The sequence below is a fragment of the Cheilinus undulatus genome, linkage group 15 (assembly GCF_018320785.1).
Source record: "Cheilinus undulatus linkage group 15, ASM1832078v1, whole genome shotgun sequence".
In the NCBI taxonomy this organism is placed as follows: Eukaryota; Metazoa; Chordata; class Actinopteri; order Labriformes; family Labridae; genus Cheilinus; species Cheilinus undulatus.
The window spans coordinates 46804760-46830541 of record NC_054879.1 but is presented as its reverse complement, the minus strand read 5'-3'; the positions used below and the strand labels follow the sequence as shown (position 1 = coordinate 46830541).

Below are 25782 nucleotides of genomic sequence, written 5' to 3'. Positions count from 1 at the left end.
TCTAGTTCGGCGAAATAATCAGCCATGTTTTTAAACCTGATATATCTGCCAACATCAGAAAACTAAGACTGAAAAACTATCAAATGAACTGCTGTTTTCTGCTGTGCCTCTACATCACTAGGCAACCGGCACGTGTCTTGTTGTTTGTTAACGTCACTTCCTGCGCGGCATACTGAAGTAGCAACATGCCAACTAGCGTTAGCTACTTTCTGACAATACGTCATTTGCGTGCGTTGTTTCTTAATCTTAGTTTTGGTCAAATGCTATCCAGTGAAATAACTCCGCTTTATGTCTAGAACCATCGTGGCGCTGTCGATGAATTCTGCTGCTAAGTTTTAGCCGCCCACGCTAGCCACGTTAGCTTCGACCGCTAGCACTGCAAGTATATAAACGACCACAGTTGTGCTGTTTATCCACATGGGTCTGCATTTTTGTGAGCAACTACATGTCTTTGCTCGCCCCGCTAGCTACTTCTCATAAGAGATTATTGTATTTTAGTAAGCGTTGCTCGCTGTAGAGTTCTCCATTATGTCAAATCAGCTAACTGCAGAGCAGTTGTTAAGGATTGAGGAAAACAGAAAGAGGGCTTTGGAGAGAAGAGCTCAGAGACTTGGACAGACTACCAGTAGCAATAAGCAGACCTCGGGGGTCTCCAACAGCACTTCTGGACAGGCGCAGCCCCCTAAACAAAGCACTGCTACCTTTATTCATCACAGAGAGACACCCAGCTCAGTCCCTGAACCGAAGCGGTTTGTCCCACCCTTTAAGAAGGACTCACAAGGCCTCCATAGCCAGAATCATGGCCAAAATCATCAGAATTTATCTAGAACTAACAGCCAAAGCAACCACAATAACCCGTTTAGCCCTCCTCCTACAAGACAGGTGAGACTGGTGCTGTATCTCTCTGTCATTTACTTTCGTTGGACGAAAATCAACTTGTAAACTATTTTCTAATTCCTCATACTACCTTTATTTGTAGGCTCAAGTCATTGACCCACTTCCTCAGACAACAAGTCAACGTGTGAGCAGTCCTGTCTTGTCGAGCGGAGGAAGCTTTGGTATGAAGCCAGCTCAACCCAAGCCTAACCTCACCTCAAACAGCTCTGGTGGAGCAATTGGCTCACTCTACAAGCAAACTAGTAAAGCTGCCCACAGCCCCGTAGCACAGCTTCCTCCAAACTCCTCAACTATAAATGGAGCACCTGCGAAGAAGCCTGCCATCTCTGTAAGAGGAAAATGTGTATCTCACACAGAGGGACGCTTCAGAATAGAAGTGGGCTATCATGCAGAGCTTATTGCTGTTTTCAAATCTCTCCCCTCAAAGAACTATGGTGAGTATCTATCGAGTGGAGCTGTACTTTCTGCTGTAAAGTTTCTGTAATCATTTCTTTTTGCAGCTATTTTCAAACCTCAGAGACCTCTGAGAGGGCAGCTGCACACCTCTGGACTCCCACCCCCAAACATATACATTATAATAAGCTTATTGAAATGCAAATGAGAAACTTTTGCTAATCTGACAGTTTCAAATATGCTTCCTGCTCCAAAATAATAGAATAGAATACGCTTTATTGTCATTGCACAGTGTACAACGAAATTTGCTGTGCTTCTCTTAAAAACAAAGAACAAGGAGGACATAAAAGAGAAGTAATAATAAATGCAGCAATTAACAAATAAGTATGACTTTAAAAAGTTCTTAAAAAGTACAGTGCTTAACAAATTTAATAGACCACCTGTCATAGTCGTCTCAAAGACCATCCAGCATCATGAAGTGCTTTAATGCGGACTCTTTCATTTTCAGTCAGCTCTCCACGTTTTACCGTTTTGAACAGGAATGAGGAATTTCAAACTGAATTCACCTTTTTATACCCAAATTTGAGCCAACTCACTGGCCTTCTCTGAGAAGTCAGAAATGAATCAAGCATAACATTCAACCACTAAAACTCATTTTTCTGTTCAGGAATGCAAGTAAATAACTATAATTTGACATTAATCAAGAAATAATAATGTGCTTTACTTTTTTTTCAGGTTTTTTGTAAATCAGTAAATTTGAAAATTCATGGATAACAATAATAATTCTATTTTAGCTTTAAAAATATCATTCGGGTTAAAGAGCTTCTACATATTGGTGTATTAACCATTGCAGAAACATCAAAAATGATTTTGGTAATTACCAATGCTGTTAATTTAGGGCAGCTGTGGCATAAACCTTGCTTTGGGTGGTGGTATAATACATTTGTGAAGCACTGTATGTTCTCTTTCATGCCTAAAAAAGTCTGAAATTGTAAATTCAAAAAATTGAGGCCGTAACAGTCTTAATGTGTTTGTCAGTCAACCTTTATTTATACTCGGGATGTCATTGCGGGTTAACCCTCTGTTACAATAATTGCGAGTCAATGACAGAAGAAATTCAGAGAATACCAAGCAATAGAAAACAGCGGAGAGACTGATAAAGGGACATTAAAATCATTGGACTGGGGATGTATACTGAACATGAGGTCTGAATAATTAAGGTGATAAAATGCATTTAACAAAATAAAACCAAAAATGGGTGAAGATAATTAAAAAGTTTCAAAGACTAAAATGGTAAAAATTCATTAACATGGTACACTTGCATTCAATAATTACAGAGATAAAGTTGGAGGTATAGAATTACATTCTATAAGGCCAAAACGTTAAAGCTCATTAATCTTAAGCAGCTGCTGTAACAACTGCTTTTTTTGGTCTTGTATTAAAATTTTAAAATCACAAATAACTCTATCTGGCACATGATGTCTGATATGTGTGCATCTCAAACCTAAAACGTTTTTAAACAGTGACTGACTGCACAGTTGCAACCGACCTTGGAATTTTCAAACAAACCACACTGTCATGCCGTACCTCAGGGGTCATCGGCTACATTTATACAAGGGCAAGCTTTTTCCTTAATGGACGTTTTGGGGCCGGGATTTCAAATAAACTAAAATAAAAATACGTTTTGTTCTAATTGATATGTTTTTAAACTATTTTCTTTTAAATGTATGCCATTTTTAGCCTCTTAAAGTGAGATCAGTTCCAACACCACAGCAGGCCACAAGGGGGCGGTTGAGATATTTTAGCTGAATTTTTCTGAGGCTGTCATGTTCTCCATCACTCAGTTTCATGCTAATATGTGTCCTGATTGGTTAAAAACCCATTTAAGTACACAGTTAAGTTAAAAAAAATGGATCAAACATTAATCCAATTCAGATATATATATTTTTTTCAATCTCAATTTTTTTAACAGCTGTAGGGGATATCTGATATACATCAATATACTTTTTCCTCTGCACATTTATCTGAGTTAGATCAAAATGTGGAGGGCCTTATGTGGCCCTCGGGCTGCCAGTTGATGACCACTGCCATACATAATAGCTGTAAAAACAAATAGGGATGCACAATGTTGTTGTTGTTTTTTTTTTTTTTTGCCCAGAACCAATATACTGTTATTTCATTTTAACTGATACAACATATAAATCCTTTTTTCCTTTTTTATACATATAATCATGTAGTTTATTATTCATTTTTAGCAGAAGCAGGTGTACATCCTCATGTATCAGTAACATTGCCTGGATTCACAATTACAATCAACAGAGGTACACAAAACATTAAAAAATAAGACTAGAAACCTGCAACTACCTTTTCATCTTAGTTTCAAAGCCCAAACCCTCCGCTTCCCCGTGGGTCTTTCTCTGCAGTACCAAATTCATAAGATATCTTTACCATACATAAAGTACAAAACAATAAAAAAAAACTTTATATTTTATTTGCACATCAAGGACGAGGAGAGGGGGAAAAAAAAAAAAATATATATATATATATATATATAAATGCTAGTATATAAATGCTTTTTCTAATCACAAAGAACACAAAGTCTTTTTATTCCCCAACTTAAGCTGTTAGTCTTATTTTGATGGTGTGTTTTTTATGAAGCAGATGCCATTGATAAATTAAGTATTTTACGTAAACATTCAGTAATAAAGAGGGGAAAGCAACTTCTTTGGATTACACTATTCTTCATATATATATAATATTCATTTTAATTGTAACTTTAAAACCAAGCTTTATTTGCCTTATTAGAGATTCACGCAGTGAAGTAGCAGCCTGGAGACAAACACTGAGGTCTGTAGAGCCTTAAATTAAAATGTGACCCTTACTTATGAAGCTTAGACTTTGAAATGAAAATTAATCCTCCTAAATAAACAAATGTTTTGCAGGATGGTTAACCGAGAAATGGTGAGAAAGCCTGAAATATCACAAAGATATTCTTCTCAAGAGTAAACGGTAAACTAGCTGTAGTTCAGAACGTCGTTCCTTGGAGAAACTTTAAAAATGTGGATCTGCATAAACTTTAGGTGAGGTAGGTCTGTTGGTTCTGTTTAAATCTCCACAAACTTAATTTACAGCCAATATTTGGCTGTAAATTAAAGCAGAAATTTTCATATCCGCAGACACGGGAAATAATGGATTTTTTAATATATATATCAAGCAATCAAACATTGTTTGTATAGCGCCCGTTCATAACCGAGGATATCTAAAGACACTTTACAAGGAGCGCAGGTCTAGACCGTCCTCTCTGATGTGGCCTAATAATAGACAAGCCTAATCATTAATATAAGAAAGACTATACCCAATTATAAGAATATATATTTATATTAAAGAATTTTTGGGATAGGGACCGCAGGCCGCCTGCGTACATGGGCTGGACCTAACTGCACCCTGCATATTAACTTTGACAGTTTTTTCCTATTGCTAACACACTAAAATGACATGCATAGCACAATTATTTAAACTGGCACACAGAGAGCAAAACCTCTTCTCAAGTCTCCAAAACTCTAAACACATTTTCTGCTTTACACACATTTTGCAATTCAAAATGGCACTTTTTAAATGCACTGAACACGGTTCTCTGCATAAGACACAACAATCTGACATAGAGTCACATGTTTGCCATTTTGAAACACTGCCATTGAAAATGACACTACATGAGCTAATTGGCCAACATATGGGCCACCTGGCCAAACACCTCAATGGTTTATTGTTACCACTTCAATCCTGAAGTAAGCACTATAAAAAGACCACAGGTGAGCACCTTTTTTTACAACAACAATGGAAGATGTTGCAGAGAGAGGAAGAGGAAGAGGGAGGGTGAGAATGAGAAGGAGAGGAAGAGTGAGAGGTGAAGAAGAGAGCTGGTAGAGGAGTTCATGGCCAAAGAAAAAAAACACTTTCAAACGTAATCAGAGCAACCTCAGTTGATCATGTCATCAACCAATCAACTAATTATTTTTCTTGCCTCTTTTTTTCATATATTTTTTTCTGCACATTTTTACTGCAATTTATTTTTCAGTTTAGTGTTTTTTGTGAGCATGTTTTTGTTCACCCCAATGTGCTGTGCATATGTTGCACTGACTTGTTTAGTGTAAAATAGAAAAATAAATGCTTCATCAGCATGTGTGTATCTGCAAATATTTCTGTGCATGTGAACAATCTGAAGAATTTTCTACAATTTGAACTATTTTAGTATCATGGCAAAGCATACTACAGATGAGAGTGCTTTTCATTATGCCTAACAGTGTGTAGTTGGTTAGATGAAAATCTGGTAATATGAATGAAGTGTGTGCCATTTGGTGCAAAAGCTTGATTTTGATCATGCTATATGTGGTTTTGGTTGCAGTGCTTCATTTTGCAGGATATAGCCTATGAGGTATTTTGCAGTTTGGGTGTGTGGTTTTGTGAATTGTGTTAAGAATTTTTGATAAAACTAGCCTAGTTTGCAAAATTGTGTTTTAGCAATTGAAAAAACTGTAAGGTAATAACTGCTGATACCAAAAATATTGTGCATCCCTTAAAAAAGTAAACAAAGTACTCATTTTAAACATTCTGGAGCCCCATCTGTAGAAGCAACTCTGTACACAAATCAGTCAATCTAACCAGTAACAGTTTTCCTGCATTCTTAGTTTTTTTTCTGTGCTTTGTGTTTTCTATTGTACTTCTCAGTGTTTTTACATTCTTTTAGAATAATAAATATTCTAATCTGCTCTAGACCCTGCTACAAAGATGTGGAATTTCAGCCTGGAGGACTACCAACAGCTAAGTATGACCGTAATCCTAATATGTAGAGAGAATTAGTCTTTTTCAAAGAAGAAGCCTAAATGTTTCCTTCATGTCACAGTGGAGGAAGTGGCTTCTATCCCCTCTGTGTCTTTGAGGCCTCTGGAGGGAATGGAAGCACTGGACGTTGCTGCAGCCACTAGCCGAGCTCGTGACGGTGCAGCACTGGGGGCGCTGCTGAAGCTGTGCAATGGCTGGCAGAAGCCTGGTGCCACGCTGCACGGCCAGTGCATCCTGGTGTCTCAGACGAGGTTTGAGGTTGATGTCGGTTACAATGCCGATGTCATTGCAGCTTTCAAGCAGATGCCAACGAAGAGCTATGGTATAACCCTTTTTTTAAATTGCTTTTTGTATTGTTTCTTTTTGTATCTTAATGCTATGATGTTGTCTTTCTGTGGCAGACATGAAAACAAGAAAGTGGAGCTTTGCACTTGAGGACTACAAGAGACTGGGTGAGTAACAGCATATGCCTTTTTTGGCTGTTATTCTCCCTGTGCTCCTGTTTGTCTCTGTAACATTTGCCATCTTGTCTGACCGTGCATTGTTCCATACCCAGTGGATCTTCTTAGTGGGATAGCAGCAGTGGAGGTGGAGCCTCTGCCCAGGGCAATAGTCCAGGCCTTCTCTGCCAGCTTTGACGGAACTGAAGCCAGGTCTTTAGATGTCCCTGAGGCAGACCTCTCCGGCATCGACCCCTCGCTCACCCACAGCCTCATGCCCTTCCAGAGGGAGGGAGTCAAGTAGGTGCCTTTGGAAAGCCATTAGTGCTCTCTCTGCATGATGTAGCCACTAACTCGATAGGACAGGACAGCTATTTATCTAGGATATGCACAAGTAAAGCAGCATTTCTAAGAATTAATCAGTTATTTAATTCCAATCATTTCTGATTTTACAGCAGCTTTGTAGAATTCAAACAGATCCGTATGATAATACTTTCTTAAGCTAGTTTTCTTCATGTTAGTTTTGCAGTGTCCAAACAAGGCCGCCTCCTTTTGGCTGATGACATGGGCCTTGGAAAGACAGTGCAAGCCATCTGTATAGCAGCCTACTACAGGAACGAGTGGCCTTTGCTGGTGGTGGCTCCCTCCTCAGTGCGGTTCACCTGGGCCGAGGTAAAAGGAATCAGCAGAGCTCTTTTGTTAATCAAAGTTTTGTGCCTTGAAGGAAAAAGCTCATTACTAAGTGGGTGCTGGAGTTTATCACTTTGTTTCTGTTTAATGGTGTTGTTATCAGTCTGCATTAAATCAGCAGGCAGCCTCTTAAACATATCCTTCTAGTCTCCTCTGACTAAAGCTCTGCTCCACTCAGTATAATGGGTTCTGCACAGAGATTTTTGCATTCCAGGACTGTTGATGCTGTCCCCCAAAGACTGCTTGTTCTCTGGTCAAGACCATGTCTTCAGCAGAATTGCATGCTTTAACTTATTAGTCTCATTGGTGCAGATGATAACATGAAATTTGAAGTTATGATTTTTAATATGAATGTATTTATAGTTATTTTTGCATTTCTGATTGTATTTTGGACTTAGCTTAAAGGGAACCCTACGTGATAAGACTAATTTATCTTAATGAATGGACATTTGTGTCTCTTAAATGTATATTGAACAAAAAAATCACTAGATATCTGCATTTGAGAAAAAAGTTATAAACTCACCAGGATGCCGCCACATTTTACAGTCAACCCCATTTCTCCCCTTAGCCCTTATCTTAGCCCTTCCCTTGGTTTTGCGCGTCTGCGTCAGGTGAAGGGGTGTCCCAATTCTCTCTTGAATCGAGGGCTACGGCTAAGGGCTACATAGCAATTGAAACTAAAGCTGTTTTTACACAGAGATTCCGCAATAAAGGCGAGGAGAGAGCAGACACATCTCTGCTCTCTCCTCGCCTGTACAGAGTGTGATCAGCTCTCTAACCTCACAGTCTCTCCAGTTAATCCACATTATTCTTTGTTTTATCCTGCTGTTGTTTTCTCCCATGAAATGCCACTCAATTTTTAAATCTCCCGTTTATGGAGACAGCAGCGCATACTCGTCGTCCTTTCACACTCGTTGCGGAAAAGTCTGTTACCGCTCTGATACTACCTCTCGATCCGGATCACAGGTGGGGCGAGATCGACCCACCATTGCAGAACGGTCGCTTTCATACAGAATGGCGTTGCGGAACGAAGGCGTAACAGACACGGAAAAGAGAGGCAGTATGAAAGTAGCTCATGATTTTCCAGGACCACACTTGAAACCAAGGGGTATGATGAATATCCCTCTCTGCACAGCGTTCAATTGCAAAATAGCACAAGGGACTACAAAGGACGTGCATAAATGTAAAAATATTGTCGGCATAATGAGGGGAAGGGTTAAGGGGTAGAGATAGGATTGGCCCTTAGTCCACTGTATAGTGTGGTGTCAGGGGGCTTCAACGTTCCTCGGCCTGTACTCTTTCTATTCATTAGTCGCCCTTTAAACCTTTATGTTGTAAAATGATTGTAATGTTAGTGAAATAAAAATCATGAAGATGTTACTCTCAGTGTAACTCAAGGTAATATAGTCATAGAGGCAAAAAGACCTTGAGTTGAGCTGATATTATAGTGTCAGTACAGTGCCATGAAAAAGGATTTGCCTCCTTTCTGATTGCTGATGTTTTTGCATATTTATCACTCTGAAATGTTTTGTATAACCAAACCAATTTTAATATCTCGCATAGACAACCCAAGTAAATACAATATGCAGTTTCTAATTTATGATTTTATTTATTAAGGCCGGCCACACACTACAGTATTTTAAGCCAGATTAGAGGCAAGATTTGCCTCCTCCAAAGATCATGAGGGCGTATCCTGAGTGGAGCCTCGTCGCAAACGGCTATTTGTCAGAATAATCCTCGTGTGTGTGGTGTCAACATGATTATTTTACTGCTCCAAATCGCATCATAGCCTCCCAGACCTCGAATCGTTTGATATTTACAATTCTAGGTTGTAGTGCCTCTGACAGAATACCTACAGCAACCAATGAGAGCAAGGGACAGGGTAGCATCACCAGTCAGATCGTATATACTTTCAACCATAAACACAACTGTCGCTTCATTCCAACCAGGATTTCATTCTTATTCTTTCCGTTGTTTTATGATTTTTGCTGCATCTGTAACACATGCCAGGGCGGTCTGTTTTGGAGGGACAGCAAGGAGTTATCACCAGACTTTCGTGTTTCTGTTTTTTTTTTAAAGTCAAATGATCTCCGAGGTCATAGGCAGGTCGGCAGGTGTGTGGTCTCCGGCGATGTGACATTCTGGCTGAGTCGTCTAGTGCGTGCATTCAGAGGACTAAAGATCAAAAATGGTTTAAAATTGTCCTGATGTCTGTGGTCTCCCACATTTTTAAAATCGTCTTGTGTGTGGCTGGCCTAAGGGGAAAGATCCAACCCTATCTGGCCCTGTGTGAAAAGTAATCGCCTCCTGAACCTAATAACTGGTTGTTCCACCCTTGGCAGCAATAACTGAAATCAAGTGTTTGTGATAACTGGTGATGAGTCTTTCTCATGGCTGTGGAGGAATGTTGTCCCACTCTTCTTCACAGAATTGTTTTAACTCAGACATATTTGAGGGTTTTCCAGCATGAACTGCCCATTTAAGGTCACACCACAGCATCTCAGTTGGATTCAAGTCAGGACTTTGATTTGGCCACTCCAAAACCTTCTATTTCTTTGTTGAGCCATTCATAGGTGGACTTGCTGGTATGTTTTGGGTCGTTGTCCTGGTGTATAACCCAAGAGCTCTTGAGCTTGAGGTCATGTACTGATGGCCGGATGTTGGCCTTCAGGATTTTCTGGTAAAAATAACACAACATTTGATAAAAAAAAAAAAAACATTGTGCCAGCAGTCAAACATGGTGGTGGCAGTGTGATGGTCTGGGGCTGCTTTGCTGCTTCAGGACCTGGACCACTTGCTGTGATTGATGGAACAATGAATTCTGCAGTCTACCAGAAAATCCTTTAGAAACTGCATTCTGTATTTACTTAGGTTGTCTTTGTGAGATATAAAAATTGGTTTGATGATCCGAAACATTTAAGTGTGATAAATACGCAAAAAAAATCAGGAATCAGAAAGGGGGCAAATACTTTTTCATGGCATTTTACATTTAAGAGATACAAATTTCTGTCCAAAGAGTTCCTTTTAGCTGACACGTGTGCAGCTTTTCCTCCAGCTGATTTAGAATTAAGTCTTTGTAGAAACACGTTTAACACTCCAGTCCTTATGTATGGCATTATTGAAAAGTTATCACTTCTGTGTTCCTGTTTTTTTCTTTCTACATTTTCTCTACTTCCAGAGTTCATCTCAGGTCTCACGTATTTCTGAGTATGGCTCATTTTGTACAGCTCTACATTTCTCACTGCAGCACATTTTCAGAAATGCTTCCCTTTCCCTTCTGTCTATTTACAAGACAAGACAGCCTGTTGGAGCAAACGCAGCCGACCAATCAGTGCTTAAAATCACAGAGGAGACTTTAGCTACAGAATGTGGTCCAATTTAAAGGATACTTAGTCTGTCTGGCTTAGCTCCTCTCTGTGCTGTTTTTGCTGTGCATTTAGACTAATCTGCTGTAAAAATAGAAGACATAACATTTTGACTTTAAGCCAGGTCGACAGGAGAATGTAGAGCAAGTAAGCAAATTGTCAGGAACATTTGGGCCACCGTTTTCCTAACAAAGATCGTCTGTTTTATAACAGCAGTTGGGCAGAAATGCTTGATTAGTGAGTGTTTATATCAGCAACCAGTCACAAAAATCCTCACATTTCTTTTGAAATTTCAGAGGCTGACCTTTCCCTGATGTAAGGGGAAAGAAGAACCTGAAATAAAAATTCTGAGGAGTGTTGATTTTGCATGTCTAACGTGACTAAGTGTGTCTGCCTTTAGGCCTTCAGACGCTGGCTCCCCTCCCTGACTGCTGACAACATCAACGTGGTGGTGAAGGCCAAAGACAGTCTACGCTCCGGCCTGGTCAACATCATCAGCTACGACCTCCTGAGCAGGATGGACAAGCAGCTGCCAGGAAACCCCTTCAGTGTTCTCATTATGGTGTGCTCGAGCTGTGTAGTCTTGTCTCTGGTTGCTTAAAAGCATGTGCTCTATGCTCCAAGTGATCGCTGTCATTTTGTTTGATGCAGGATGAGTCTCACTTTCTGAAGAACATGAAGACTGCTCGCTGTAAAGCAGCCTTGCCTCTCCTGAAGGTACTCATTCTTCTTTTGTTCAGTATTTTATTTGGATTTGTAAACCTGTAAAGGCCAACAAAGAGGTTATAGTTGCACTTTTTAAGTGATGTCAACCTCGCTCTCAGATGTATAGAAAAAAGGTCAGAGTGAATGATTCAACCTGTTAATAGAGGCAGTTCATTTACGAGTAAAAGGAGCCCTGCATGAGCAGACAAGTTCATCTAGTTGAATAAAAATTTTTATACAGTCATGGTCGAAAGTATTGGCACCCCTGGAATTTTTCCAGAAAATACACCATTTCTCCCAGAAATTGTTGCAATTACAAATGTTTTTGGTATACATGTGTTTATTTCCTTTATGTGCATTGGGACAACACAAAAAATCCAAAGAAAAAAGACAAAATTGACATAATTTCACACAAAACTGAAAAAACTGTCTCTCCAAATGCAGATATCTGGCCATTTTTCTAGTTCAATATACGTACAAGAAATACAAATATCTATCCAAGATGCACTTGTCTTATCATGCAGAGTTCCTTTTAAGGTGTAAGCTAGAATAATACAACATTAACACACGTTAGCTTCCTCTGAAGTACTTAATTTCATATTTTTATGAAGGGTCCGGGGTTTGCATCGAACTTTTTCCAGTCATTTAAACTTGTGCAGCAACAGTCAGATTTATATAAAATGTCCCACCCCTTAAGAGAAGAGATGGGAAATAATTAACAGTACCATACCATCCCATGTTATACTTTTTTCATGTACTTTTAAGCCATACCATCAATATTTAAACAAAAAAATGTCACACTATGTGTGTGTAAAGAATCTTGAATTTATTAAAGTTTATCTCAGAAAAACGAACTTTTGTCAGATTTTTTTAGATGCACCAGTAACATTCCATACTGTACCACATAATACGATTTGATAAACCAAAAACACTTTTCTCTTTAAGGCTGAGAAACTGAGGGAGTAAAGAAAGGACCTGAAATTCTGCTTTTGAGTGTCCCAGAATAAAAGGGCCTTTAGTCTCTGACAGGCAACCACTGAAAAATAAAAGTACTCAGGATTTAATGTGACATCAAACAAGGTAATAACTCTTTGTAACTGAGTTCATGTTGGTGCTTTTTCTCTGAGGTTTCCTCAGTGTTTCACACCAAAACACTGTTGATTTCCAGGAAAGGCAGTGCAACTTTCTTTTCATATCTGTGTGAGCGTAAGCTAATACAACATCACGTATTTAAAGATCAAAAATATCTAAGCTAAAGTCCTCGAAAAAATTAGTTTTGGTAGGATATCCCTTCCTGATTTTGGTTTCTACCCTGTCAGCTCATTAAATATAGACTGTTGGAGGAACCTCAAAATGTACAGCGCCTGTAAAAACAATTTACCTCGTTGAGATTTTAACCTTTTATTGATTTTATAAATCAATCATGGCTGATATATTTTAGCTTTTTGACCAAAAAAAACAAAACAAACAAACTCTTTCATTTCAAAGTGAAGAACATATTTCTACAAAGTAATGTCAATTAAATAAAAATATGTAAGGCAAAATAAGTGACTGCATAATACAGAGGTCCAGCTAATTTGTGCTAGTAGTCCCACAGTAAGTGAATTATAGATCATCTGAGTGCTGAGAATGTGTCACAGTGATTGCATATTAAGATGCCGGGGTCCGGAAGGTCCTGTCACTGGGAAATCAGGATTCCTGGCTACCATTACACCATGAAGACAACAGAAGACTCCAAGCAATTCAGAGAAAAGGTTATTGAAAAGTCTAAGTCAGTCTCAGTTTGTGAGTGTAAGTTTCACAAACTGAGTGAGTGTGCAAGAAGGAGACTAGTGAGAGGGGCCACCAAGACACCTATGACTACTCAGACAATGCATGCAGTGATGCTGCATTCATCCTGTAACTGTGTTACTGAGACTGTCTTTATGCATTCATATAATTCAGATTTATTTACCCATGATCTAGATCTCCTAAAAAGCCAAGGCTGGAATAAATTAGGACGTAGCTCATGGTTTAGTGTGACCACTTGCTCTGTAACCTGGTACCCTTCAGCAGAACTCTAATCAGAGTTGATTTTTATTCCTCAGGCAGCAAAGAGAGTGATTCTTCTGTCTGGGACCCCCGCCATGTCCAGACCCTCTGAGCTGTACACCCAGATCCTGGCTGTCAGGCCGTCACTCTTTCCTCGCTTCCATGATTTTGGGCAGCGCTACTGCGATGCCAAACAGGTAGCACTAAGTCTTTCCAAGTTATGTTAAAAACTGTTCACCTGTATTTGAAGGACATCTGAGAAACCAAATATTTATTTGTCTCCTAGACGTTTGTGCTGTCAGAATCCAGTACTGTATGTTTGCCAGTGAACAGTCTCAGTCAGGTTTTAGGTGTAAACACTTTTTCTACAGGGGTTTTTTAATGGGCTTTTCCATTTTTCCTCCCTTTTTGAGGCTCTGCTTCCTGCCACTTAATCTTCTTAATTAATTTGAGTGGTTTTGAATATGGAGCACTCTGCATGATTTAGAGACCAATTACAGCCCTAATTTGGTCATGATGACTAATATTCAGCTAAGATTGTGGAGATTATGGATGGCTCTGTAAAAACTGGGTTTATTATCACAGAAGTCCCTCCAATAACATGGTCTTTACGTTCAGTTTGAAGCTTTCCTGGCTGCAAGTTTGATTCCTGTGACTGTCCTATGAGCTTTCAGTTTCTGTTGCTTGGACCAGTGGTTCTCAGCCTTGGGGTCAGGGTCCCGAGACACTGAGAAGCGGTCTCCAGATAGCCTAAAAAACTACGAATATTTTTTTAATTACACTGTTGCCACTTTACACCAATATTATCAAATTTTAACCCCTTTTCATTATTTTTCCCACCAATTTTAACACATTTTTGCCATTTAACACCTATTTTTGTCAGTATTTAACTCTTTCCACCACTTTTTTCTGCCTGAGTTTGCCACTTTTAAACCAATTCTTGCCACTTAGGCTTAACTATGCCTCTGTTGACCCTTTATTGCCACTATTAACCCCTTTCACCACCTTTTATGCCCATTTTAACCCCATTTCACCATTTTATTTGCCCATTTTTGCTAGTTTAACTAATTTCTTCCATTATCTGCATATTTTTTCTTTCTCAATTAACCTTTTTGCCAGATTTTAACAGATTTTTCATCCCATTTCACCAAATTTCCACCCATTTTTTGCCAATTTTAAGCCATTTCAGCCACTTTTTTAACTCACTTATACAGCTGTTTATGCTCATTTTTGCCACTTTAACTCATTTTCACCATCTTTTTTGCCAAATTTTTGCCACTTCTAACCCTACTTTTAAGATCCAGTTTCACCACCTTTCCACCATTTTTGGCCATTATTAACACATTGTAGCAATTTTTAAACCAGTTTTAATTATTTTATTAACAAAGGCTATTTACTACACAAATGATTAAAAAAGATATTTTTTCTATGCTATGAGTGGTTATTTTTCAGGTTGAATATGAAATATGGATATCACAGCTTAAATTTAAAATGGACCATAGTTTTGCTGACCTCCATGAACCCCCGGTTTGGCTGGGAGCCAGAAAGCTCTCCCATTTATCCCCCTTTATGGACGGCCTTGTCTGCACATGACTATTCTTAATGTGTGGCTGTGTTCAACCAGCTTCAGGTACAGTGGGGGTCCCCAGTCTCTGGCACCTTTATTTTGTTGGTTGCGGGCTGAAAAGGTTGAGAACCTCTGGCTTAGACTATCATGTTCTAGTCTTCTGTAGTTTCTTATCCATCCCCTCCTCTCTAGATGGCCTGGGGTTGGGACTACTCGGGCTCCTCTAACCTTGGAGAGTTGAAGCTGTTGTTGGAGGAGTGTCTGATGCTGCGTCGTCTCAAGTCCGAAGTCCTCTCCCAGCTTCCCTCGAAACAACGCAAGGTGGTCACAGTGACCATAGACGGTGTCAACACCCGCACCAAAGCTGCTCTGTCTGCAGCCGCCAAGCAGTTAGCCAAGGGAACCCACAACGTAAGTGAACATGAAGTAGCTGCTACACAAGAAGTAGTAGCTTTTGATAAGAAACCAGCAAGAGTCCAGGCTCTGTAGGCGTACGCTCCTGTTTTAGGGATTAATGCACAATTAAACTTAAATAAGAGAAATACACTGGAAGGAATAAAATGTAAAAAACATAACTGCTTTTTTTAAATAAGTGCTCTGCAGTGGGTTTAATTAAACTTCAACTTGTTAGACTGAGATAATGACTTTTCTCTCCAGTCATTGTGTACAGGATTATTTTTAAATGTTGACAGGCTTTTGCTTTAAAAATGTTATGATAAGAAGTTTCCAAACAGTGAAAAAGTGATTTTGTTATGCTGAAGCTTAATGCTACAGTTGTAAAAATTAAGTTTTTGTACTCATTAATCTATACTCAGTATCCCATCATGCCAAAGTGAAAATAGAACCTTAGAAATGTTTGAAAAGAAATTGAAATGTCCCATTGACATACGTATTCACACTCTTTGCAAAAACACTTGAAATCTAGCTTAGGTGCCTCCCATTCTTCTCAGTCGTTGCTGAGATTTCTCTTCACCTTGATCGGAGTCTCCTGTGTCAGATTAAGTTGATTGTACATGATTTGTAAAGGCACATGCCTCTCTATAACAAGCTTCATAGCTGACTCTAACTGTTACAGTTTTTCACAGAATAAAAGCCATATTTCTTAAATTTTGACAAAGTTTCGACTCGCTTTGAATGTGTTTCCGCTGAAGGGAGTTTTAGGCATGAGCCTCGTAATTCTCGTAAAATCTCATCTTACAAGACTCCGCTACAAGGAAGATGGCCGCTCAAAACCTGCTGCGTGTTGGCAACGGATGAAGTCTGTATGTATGGCAAAGGCCACGTGTAAGTCTCGGTCTGCTCTTCTGTCCACACGTACCGCGTCATGTTGTCTCGGAGTGAACTGGTCACATGACACCGTACGTTATGCCCTATGACATGTAAATGCAAAAAAAGTGTTTCCATCGCACTTTAGCGATATAAACATGAAACAAAAAGTAAGGAAATTTGTGTTTGGTACATTATTTCTGAAGTTTATTTCTATATCAAAATGTCTGATAAACCTCCTCATGAGAGCGTAAAAAGTTTTAGACAGCAGAGTTTAGAGACAGGCTATAAAAATATTCTGCTGCACTGAAGGTTACCAAGAGCACAGTGGCCTCCACGATTCTCCAGTGGAAGAAGTTTGGCACAACCAGGACTCTTGCCAAACTGAGAAATCAGGGGAGAAGGGTCCCAGTAAGAAAGGTGACATCAGATGTGCATCCAATCAAATCACATGACTCATATCCTCCTAAATTAGTGGTCTATTTAAGCTGCTCTGCAATCGCCTGCTGCCATGGATCAGCACCATGCTCTCGCTTTCAACCCTCCTCCCCCCCAGCATCCTCCTGTTAGCTGTTTTCTTATTACTCCTCAAATTCTGTATGTAGAAATCTGCGAGGATTAAGTCTAAGCCTGACCCCAAACATGTTACGTTGCTATAATAAATGCTTAAACAAACTACAACATGAGATTATTGGCTGAAATAAAGATAACCTCTTCACTCTGAGTATGGCTGAAGCTCTTTTATTTTCTGATAATAAAATCCAACAGTAAAATCTTTTTAATGGTGTGTCTGTGACTGAAAAGGTCGTGTAGTTAAATAAGTAATAAGGAACCTTTGTTTAACCTAAGCTAGACTCTGAGTCCTCCAGCGAGCCTTATATTACACGTTTTCCTGCCTCAGATGGGAGTGAGCGGCTGAGCTTGATTGTTCTTAATCACACTGTTCCTCAGAGTAGTGGCAGTCTCATCCAATCATCAAAAGGAATCTCCTGTCAGTTCTTATCTCACGCCGTTTCTTATCTCTTTTCTCAGAAAAAAGAAGAGAAGGAGGCCCTGCTCATCTTTTTTAACCACACAGCCGAAGCCAAGCTACAAGCGATTATGTAAGTATAGACCCTCTAATGGTGGGGATCAGAACGTCAAATCAGATTAAATATGATGAGCACTGAGATTAAAATGCAAAATGAATCACAGTCTTTTGTCAGACCGTCGTGATTGCTCTGGATTTCAGATAAATAGAAGCATGATAAATTCACATGTAAACTGCATATTTTATTGTCACTACCAGGGAGTACATCACAGACATGCTGGAGTGTGGGAGGGAGAAGTTTCTAGTGTTTGCCCATCATAAGCTGGTCCTGGATCATATTAGTGGTGAACTGGGAAAAAAGGTGAGTCCATTAACACGCTGTAAACAAGCTTAAGAGGCACTGGAATAAAATGTGGACTTTAAAGAGAGCGATTTGACTTTTAAACCAGACTGGCTCTTGTGTGGGAGTCGAAGTCAACTGGTAGGTCAACTCTCATCAGTATCTGCAGGCATGATAGTGGGCAGCATGTTTAAGCTCAGTACTACTACTACTACTATGACTTATCTTTACTGGAGTCTTGTAAGGAAGGGCCGTAAATAAGCTTTTCCGCTAAAGGTTAAAAATTCTTTTAAAGCAGTGATACTCAACGTGTGGCTCTGGAGCCACATGTAGCTCTTTTGTGACTATTTGTGGCTCTTTTATGTCTTTATTTGAAATATAATTCACCCACAAAACCTTAAAAAGGAAACTTTTTGCCCCTTTTCACATTTTTTGCCACTTTTATCCAATTTTTGTCCCTTTTCACCATTTTTTCCCCATTTCAGCTACCTTTTGCCATTGAATACCACTTGTTTCCTATTTTTGCCCATTTTTGCCACTTCTTTTTGCCACTTTTCTCTAATTTTTGCCACTTTTTGCCCATCTTTGCCTTTTTTTCACCATTTTTTGCCACTTTTTCCTCCTTTTGCCACCTGTAATTTATTTTTTGTCACTCCTCAACCATTTTGCTACTTTCTGACCCTTTATTCATTTTTTCTCCCTATTTTTGCCCCTTTTCACCCATTTTTGCTGTTATTTGACCATTTTTGCCACCATTGACTTTTTTTTATCGCCACTTTAAGTCCTTTTCACCACTTAGATCGTGGCTCTCTCAAAGGTATTTTTCAGCTATTTGGCTCTTTGGCCTAGCAGGGTTGTGTAACACTGTTTTAAAAGATGTGGGGTTTATAGTGCTTAAAAATGACACAGCATTCAAAGTGAGCCTTAAATGTCTTCTTCAGAATGTCCCTTACATCCGTATCGATGGGACCACTCCATCAGCTGAACGGCAGCAGCTCTGTGAGAAGTTCCAGTTCTCAACCAAGAGCTGTGTGGCTGTTCTCTCCATCACTGCGGCTAACATGGGTCTGACCTTGCACTCTGCTGACCTGGTGGTCTTTGCCGAGCTGTTCTGGAACCCAGGGGTAAGAAAGTGATCACTAAAACATAATGCATACTTAAATTTCAGGGAACGTCGACATTTCAGTGCCCATAAAAAGTGGGATGTTTTACCCTTTTATCAATTTCATTAATCAGTCATGGTCAATATGATTGAGCTTCTCTGACATATAAACTCTTTAATGTCAAGGTGAAAACAGATTTCTGCAAAATAATGATGAATGAAAATATTTAAGGTAAAATAGATAATTTCAGAGGCCCAGAAAGTTGGAGCTAGTAGTCTCACAGTTAGTAAAATGAGGATAACCTGAGGTCAGTGAATGTGTCTCAGTGATTGTAGTATAAAGACACCTGTGTCTGGAAGGTCCAGTAACTGGTTCATCAGTGTTCCTTGCTACCATTACCCCATGAAGACAAAAGAACACTCCAAGCAACTCAGAGAAGAGCTTTTCAAAAACTATAAGTCAGTGGATGAAGACAAAAATACAAGTCTCTGAACATCCCCCAGAGTTCAGTTAAATCCATCATGAAGAAACGAAGGAATATGTCACGTGTAAAACTGCCTAGATCAGACCGTCCTCACAAACTGAGTGGGCGTGCAAGAAGGAGACTAGTGAGAGAGGACACCAAGACACCTATGACTACTCTGAAGGAGCTCCAAGCTTCAGCAGCTGAGATGGAGAGACTCTGCAGACAACAACTGTTGGCCGGGTTCTTCTTCACCAGAGTGGCAAAGAGAAAGACGGTGTTTATTATTTATTTTTATTTAATTTTATTTAACCAGGCAAAACTCATTGAGATAAAAAATCTCATTTACAAGAGTGTCCTAGACAAGAAGGGCAGCAGCACAATGAACAGAGTTACAGACATGAAATATTACAGTTTAAAAAAAAACAAAAACAAACAAACAAAAAAACCACAGGTCAAACAAACTGCAATCACAGAGCACAGTGTCATTGGTCTGTTGAAGAAAACTCAGATTCAATCTGGAAGAGTTCACCAAAAGGACTGTGGGAGACTCCATGGTCAAGAGGAAGGAAGTTCTTTGGTCTGATGAGACCAGAATGGAGCTTTTTGACCATCAGACAAGACGCCAAACACTGACATCACCACAAACACACCATCCCCACGGTGGTGGCAGCATCATGCTGTGGGGATGCTTCTTGGCAGCCGTAAAAGTTGTATAAGTAGAGGGTAAAATAGGGCAAAATATAAGAAAATGGTGACGGACAGTCTTATTCAGAGAGAAGCCCAGACCTCAGTCCAGTAGAGAATTTGTGGCTGGACTTGAAAAGGGCTGTTCACCCTGATCCCTGAGCAACCTGACAGAATTTTAGTCCAGACGTTTGAGCCTGATTGAGACCTATCCACACAGACTCAGAGCTGTGACTGATCTACTAAATACTGACTGGATGGGGGTGAATATTTAGTCACTAATTTAACATCAAATATTTATATTTGACATTACTGTGTAGGAATCTATTTTCATTTTGACATTAAAGAGGTTTTATTGTATTTTTTGTCAGAAAAGCCAAATTATACTGACCATGATTGATTTCTAAAATTAATAAAAGTCTGAAACACCAGAGGGTAGAAAACTTTTATAGGCACTGGATGTGTTTGACTCTATTTTGGTTCAATTCCAACTTTGATGTTTTATTCTTTTCTTGCTTACTTTAGTCTTGAGGCTGGTGCTTTTGCTGTTTTACGTTCCCCTTTCTTAAACTCTGCAGACATCTATTTAAGGTGGAAACAAAACAATAAAAAACAAATACCCATTTTCAGTGTTTGCTGAAAGTAAATGACAAATAGAACGACAGCGAAGTTGCTGCTGAAGAAAGTTAACAAGCTGGCAGAAAGCCAAATATTTTTCTGAGGGATGTGAAGGAGACTTAAAAAAAAAAAAAACCTTGAATGAGAATAAAGAAATAAAGCTGTCCTCCAGGTGGACAGCCTTCACAGTGTTAAAAAAAGATTTGTGCAGTGACATTTTTCAACAATTCAGTAAAATATCTAGCAGTAAATAGAGTAGAAGTGTGCATAAAAAAAGCACTTTGTAGATAAAATGTATTATTATTATTATTATTATTATTATTATTATTACTGTTTTTATTATTTTATTATTATTACTGTTATTATTATTATTATTATATCATCTGTTTCTTGTTATTTGTGTCTATCTGCTAATCTTCATTTATTTTTACCAGGCTGTCAGCAGTAATGCAATAATCACAATAATTCAACATCCATATTTAGAGCATTCTTTTTTTCAGCTGCGTGCTTTATTTCCCTTCAGCACACGTTGAATATCTCTCCCTGCAGCCACAGTAATATGAAATAGGTATTTGTTCTTTAATGTTTCATTTCAGAGTAAAATACTCACAGACAAGTCAAAATTCATCTGCGGCTTTTGTTATCAAACATTTATATTTTAACTGTCCCTACCTCTGTCATTCCATAACAAGTTCTTTTTTCTGTGGTACGTTCATGTTATAATCTTTTATGTATTAAAAGTCACTGTTGTCCCTCAGGATAAAAGTTCTTTATCCAAACGGGAAGTCTGTTACCCATAGACGGTGTAAAAATCCAAAATGAAGCAAAAATTGTTCTCAGTGGTAGTGGTGGAATTTTAAGATGTGACTTAAAAAATAAACTAATTATAATCAACAGCAGAAATTCTGAGATTATTTACAAATTTAAAAATGTATCAGTCCCTTTTTAAATATCTGTTCCCAACATATCTCACTTGATCCCAAAACTTTTGAAAGCTTTTTTTCTGCACCTAATTCAACTCAGCTCAGCTTTATTTATCTGTACAGCACCTTTTATACATAAGACATGAGTCCAAAATGCTTTACAAGGAACAGACAGAAAAGATCAACAAAAACAGAAAAGAGCAAAAGACGGTTAGGAATAGAATCAAACAATTGAATGAAATAAAATCAGTACAGTAAAGAAACTAAAACATAAAAAAATCAGTAAAATACAAAACCATAGATTAAACAATGATAACACTAAGGCAGTGATACTCAACGTGTGGCTCTTTTGTGATGATTTGTGGCTCTTTTATGTCTTAATTGAAATATTATTACCCCAGAAAACCTTCAAAAAAGAGAAACTTTGACCTCAGAAATTATCCATTGCCAGTCGCATTAATCAGTTTGTTTCCCACACTCATACAGTAGACTCTGTCAAACTTGTCAACCTTTATTTTTGGTCTGTATATTTCCATTATCCTTGTTTGGAATTGTTTGCCCCTTTTTCCCATTTTTGCCTCTTTATTTATCCTGTTTTTACCCTTTCACACCAATTTTGCCACTTTTATCTTGCTTTTTGCTATTTGCAGTTTCTTCCCCTTTTTGCCATTTTTTTTTGCAACTTTTCACCCATCTAAGCTGCCTTTTGCCTTTAAATGACACTTTTTCCCATTTTTGCCACTCTTTGCAACCTTTTACCCATTTTAGTCACTTTTCACTCCTTTTTTGCTTCATTTCTGCCACTTTTGACCATTTTTGCCACCTTTAAGTCATTTTTTGGTCACTCCTCACCCATTTTTTGCCACCTTTTACTGCTTTTTGACCACTGACCATATTTTTATTGCCACTTAAACCCGTTTTTTCCACTTTTCACCACTTACATTGTGGCTCTTGCTAAGATATTTTTCAACAGTTTGGCTCTTTGGTAGAGTAGGGTCGAGTAATGCTGCACTAAGGTAAAAATAGAAAAGAATGATAAAGAATTACCTCATGTTAAAAGACAAATTAAAAAAAAGTGTCTTCATTTTTCTTTTGATAATATCAGTGAAGCTGGTCAGTCTAATATCCAGGGGGATTGAATTCCAACATTTTAGGGCATAAAAAACGGGTCACCATTTAAAAGTGAAGCAGTCGAGGACCTAAGGGATCTAGTAGGGACATAAAATGAAAGAAAGTCTGTGATGTATGGAGGAGCAAGGCCATGACAGCTTTAAAAACAATTAAAAGAACTTTAACATCAATTCTAAAGGAAACGGGAAGCCAATGCACACTTTTTAAGAGGGGCAATGTTCTCAACTCTTTACTTTCTGGTTAAAATTCTTGCAGCTGAATCCTGAATCAGCTGTAGTTTTTTTTAATAGACTTTTTGGGTAGTCCAGTGAAAACAGAGTTACAATTATCTAAATGGTTGGTAATAAAAGCAGGAATTGAAATGGTCTTGGCATTATTTGACTGCATTAAAAATATGTTTGAGCATCACTCTTACTATCTGACTTCTATTCAGTAGGTAAAATTCATGCACACTGAGGTATAAAGCATTTCTGGTTTATATAAAGTATAAATTTTTTTCTCATTGATATGAATGAATTCAGACTTTTGCATTGTGCTTTTGTACTGAATCGAAGGTGGTATGGGGTTTATCACACTCTACTTCAAATGATTGCAGAAAATCAAATATGCAGACCATGAGAGCTTTACAATCCAGAACTACAACGATTATTTTCCATCCACACTCTAAAGGCTGCACATCTGCAGCGTCTGCCCTTTGTTATATTTGGTAGGAGATTGTGTAAAATCTGTGTCTCTGGGAAGAGGAGCCACAAATGATTGGCCTTTTCTTTTTATTTCCTAAAAAACTGAATTTATTTAATTTTGGCTGCAATTTTCTTTGTGGAGTTATTCAGTTTTTTCGCCTCCATTTGAGGAAAATTGTCCAAAACAGCCACCCAAATTACACAGGAAATACACCCAGCTAAACATTTCAGAGGTGTTTGGGTCTGCCAGCCCTGTCAGTGCCGGTGACTGGGATGTTCTGACAATCAGCGTACTTTTCTGTACCTTGGTTATACTCACAGGTTAAATTTAATTTAATTTTGGTTAGATACTCAGTTAAAGAGGGGGAGTGATCAAGAAGCTGAAAACTTAATTAAAACAGCAAATAACCCCAGAAAAATCACCACAAAAATCTGAAATGTATGCTTGGATGTCAATTTAATGAAAAAAAAAAAAAAAATCAAAGAAAAGCTATCTTTTGCTGTCTATAGTCTCCTCTAATTCTGCAGGTCCCAATCCCCCTAAAACAAAATAAAAAGGTCCTCCAATTAGTTCTGTTTCCCCCTTTAATGCTTCAGATCCAGTAATAACCAAAAAAATAGTAATAATTTTGCCCTTTTAAATTTGTAATTTTGACTTTTTATATTATATTTTGACCATTTATTTTCATAATTTTAAATTTAAGTCCTATTTTTTAACTTTATAAGTCATTATTTTTAATTCTAGCTCATATTTTGACATTTTCAAACCCTGGCATTGGCTTTTTTAATCCTATATTTTGACCTATCAAACTCACAATTTAAAATTTTAAGTCATATTTTGACTTTTAAGGTTATGATTTCAAATTTTAGCTAATATTTAAACCTTCCAAACTTATGATTTCAACTTTCTACTCATATATTTGCTCTTTAAAAACTTAACTTTTCTATATATAATATAATAATATATATGTGTGTTCTGACCTTTAGAACTAATAAGTTGGAGTTTTTATCTCAGATTTTGAGTTTTAAACTTCTCATTTTTACATTTTTGAATTTCTAAATGGTTTATCTTCAGTGCTGTTTTTTCATATTTTATTACTGATGAAAATGAGGTTGACAGTTTATGGTTACTGTTGCCCCTGCAGGCTCTCAGGTTAGACCTAAATCCAGAATCCGGTCCCTGCTGTGACTGAGTTTGACACCCCTGCTGTATGGCCTCATTCTCTCTGCAGGTTCTCATTCAGGCGGAGGACAGGGTGCACCGCATTGGACAAACTTGCAATGTGAACATTCACTACCTGGTTGCCAAGGGAACTGCTGATGATCACCTGTGGTACGTGTCAGTCAGTAGGCAGTGTGACACAAATCTGCTGGTAACCACGTTCTCTTGTATGACATCTGCGGTGCTGAAGCTTCTGTTAGATCAACTTAATGAAGGATTTCTAAAACGTGTCTAGTACTGAACTGTGTCTGCTCCATAATGACGACTTCTCTCTGCATTAACTCAGGCCGATGATCCAGAGTAAAATGAACGTGTTAGAGCAGGTCGGCCTGTCTGAGTCCAACCTGTCAGACAAAGCAGTCAACGCCAGCTTCCACTCTAAGGTAAAAATCCAATTATTAAAAACACCCACACACATAGGATAGGATTCATTCATCACAGTAAACCAAAGATGCTCACATAGTTCTCTCTAACATGCAGAGTGAGGTCAGATGTGTGTCTGCAGATTAAATGATAAACCAGATTATATTTTGTCGTTCAGGATCCAAACCAGAAGAGCATCATGGAGATGTTCCAGCGGTCTTTCACCGCCGATGATGACATGGACGAGGCCATCCTACTGGAGGCTGCGAACGACTGGGAGGACTCCCCGTCTGAAAACAGCTGTGGTCAGCAGCAAGGCATGCTGGGAGTGAGCCCCAGTAAAAGGAGTATTAAAGACTATTTCAGCAGATGATCGGGAGATGTTGCTGTTGACGCCCGCTTCCTTCCCTCTTCGTTTTTATCCGCCACATCATGACTGAACAAAACAGCCTTAAATAAAGATTTATTTTTGCTTCTGAAAGAAAATGAACAATTTTTGAATGTAGTTGCTCTTTGTCTTTTAATCTTTCTGAAAATGTAGCCTGACTGTTTGCATTGGGATGCCATTTTTACATTTCTAATGAGTCCTATCAATCAGCATGAGGAAGACGATGTCATTTCAGCTTCATAGTAAATGTATAAGGCCTCGTATTTAATAACACTAACACTGGCTTCACAAATGATGCTGATGTATCTCCACACCTGTGAAGTGATTCTGTCATTATTAACATCCTGAGACCTGAACTTTTGTTTGAAAGGCATTTTAAGTTTCTTTCACTCAGTGGGGATAAGTAGATCTGATCATTTTAGAAGCTCATCCTTGTTTTGGAACAGGAATTAAATTTGACCAAAAATAATGTCCAGTATCAACAAATTCCGTGAAATTTCAAAGAAACTACCAACAATTTCCTATTTAAACTTTCACATAAAAAGTACCGCAAGATTTCTTCAAATATTCCACAAATGTTTCAGTGAAATTTTATCCTGAAGTTTAAATAAAAATAACAAAGAATTCACCAAAAACTC

The 25782-nt window shown here is 38.4% G+C and overlaps 2 protein-coding genes across 4 annotated transcripts in view; one reads left to right on the top strand and one right to left on the bottom strand.

Annotated features, from left to right (window-relative positions):
• marchf4 (membrane associated ring-CH-type finger 4) overlaps window positions 1–1104 on the bottom strand; it is a 35991-nt gene extending 34887 nt beyond the window's left edge. For both annotated transcript variants that reach the window (XM_041807554.1, XM_041807553.1), the window contains exon 1: window positions 968–1104. The gene's annotated coding sequence lies outside the window, so the exon portion shown is untranslated. The remainder of the gene's footprint in view (window positions 1–967) is intronic.
• On the top strand, window positions 171–25693 carry smarcal1 (SWI/SNF related, matrix associated, actin dependent regulator of chromatin, subfamily a-like 1). 2 transcript variants are annotated; one of them, XM_041807551.1, is made up of 17 exons: window positions 171–882; window positions 980–1331; window positions 6062–6112; window positions 6191–6451; window positions 6531–6581; window positions 6686–6869; window positions 7091–7241; window positions 11025–11186; window positions 11276–11341; window positions 13417–13557; window positions 15120–15338; window positions 17226–17296; window positions 17482–17584; window positions 18505–18687; window positions 24404–24504; window positions 24680–24776; window positions 24935–25693. In XM_041807551.1, exons 1-17 carry the CDS (start codon window positions 529–531, stop codon window positions 25127–25129), a joined length of 2742 nt encoding a protein of 913 aa, XP_041663485.1. In that variant the 5' UTR covers window positions 171–528; the 3' UTR covers window positions 25130–25693. The 2 variants fall into 2 exon arrangements, with proteins under 2 accessions (XP_041663485.1, XP_041663486.1); XM_041807552.1 differs by lacking the exons at window positions 24404–24504; window positions 24680–24776; window positions 24935–25693 and having other exon boundaries at window positions 17482–17583; window positions 18503–18681.
• Window positions 25694–25782: the final 89 nt, after the last annotated feature.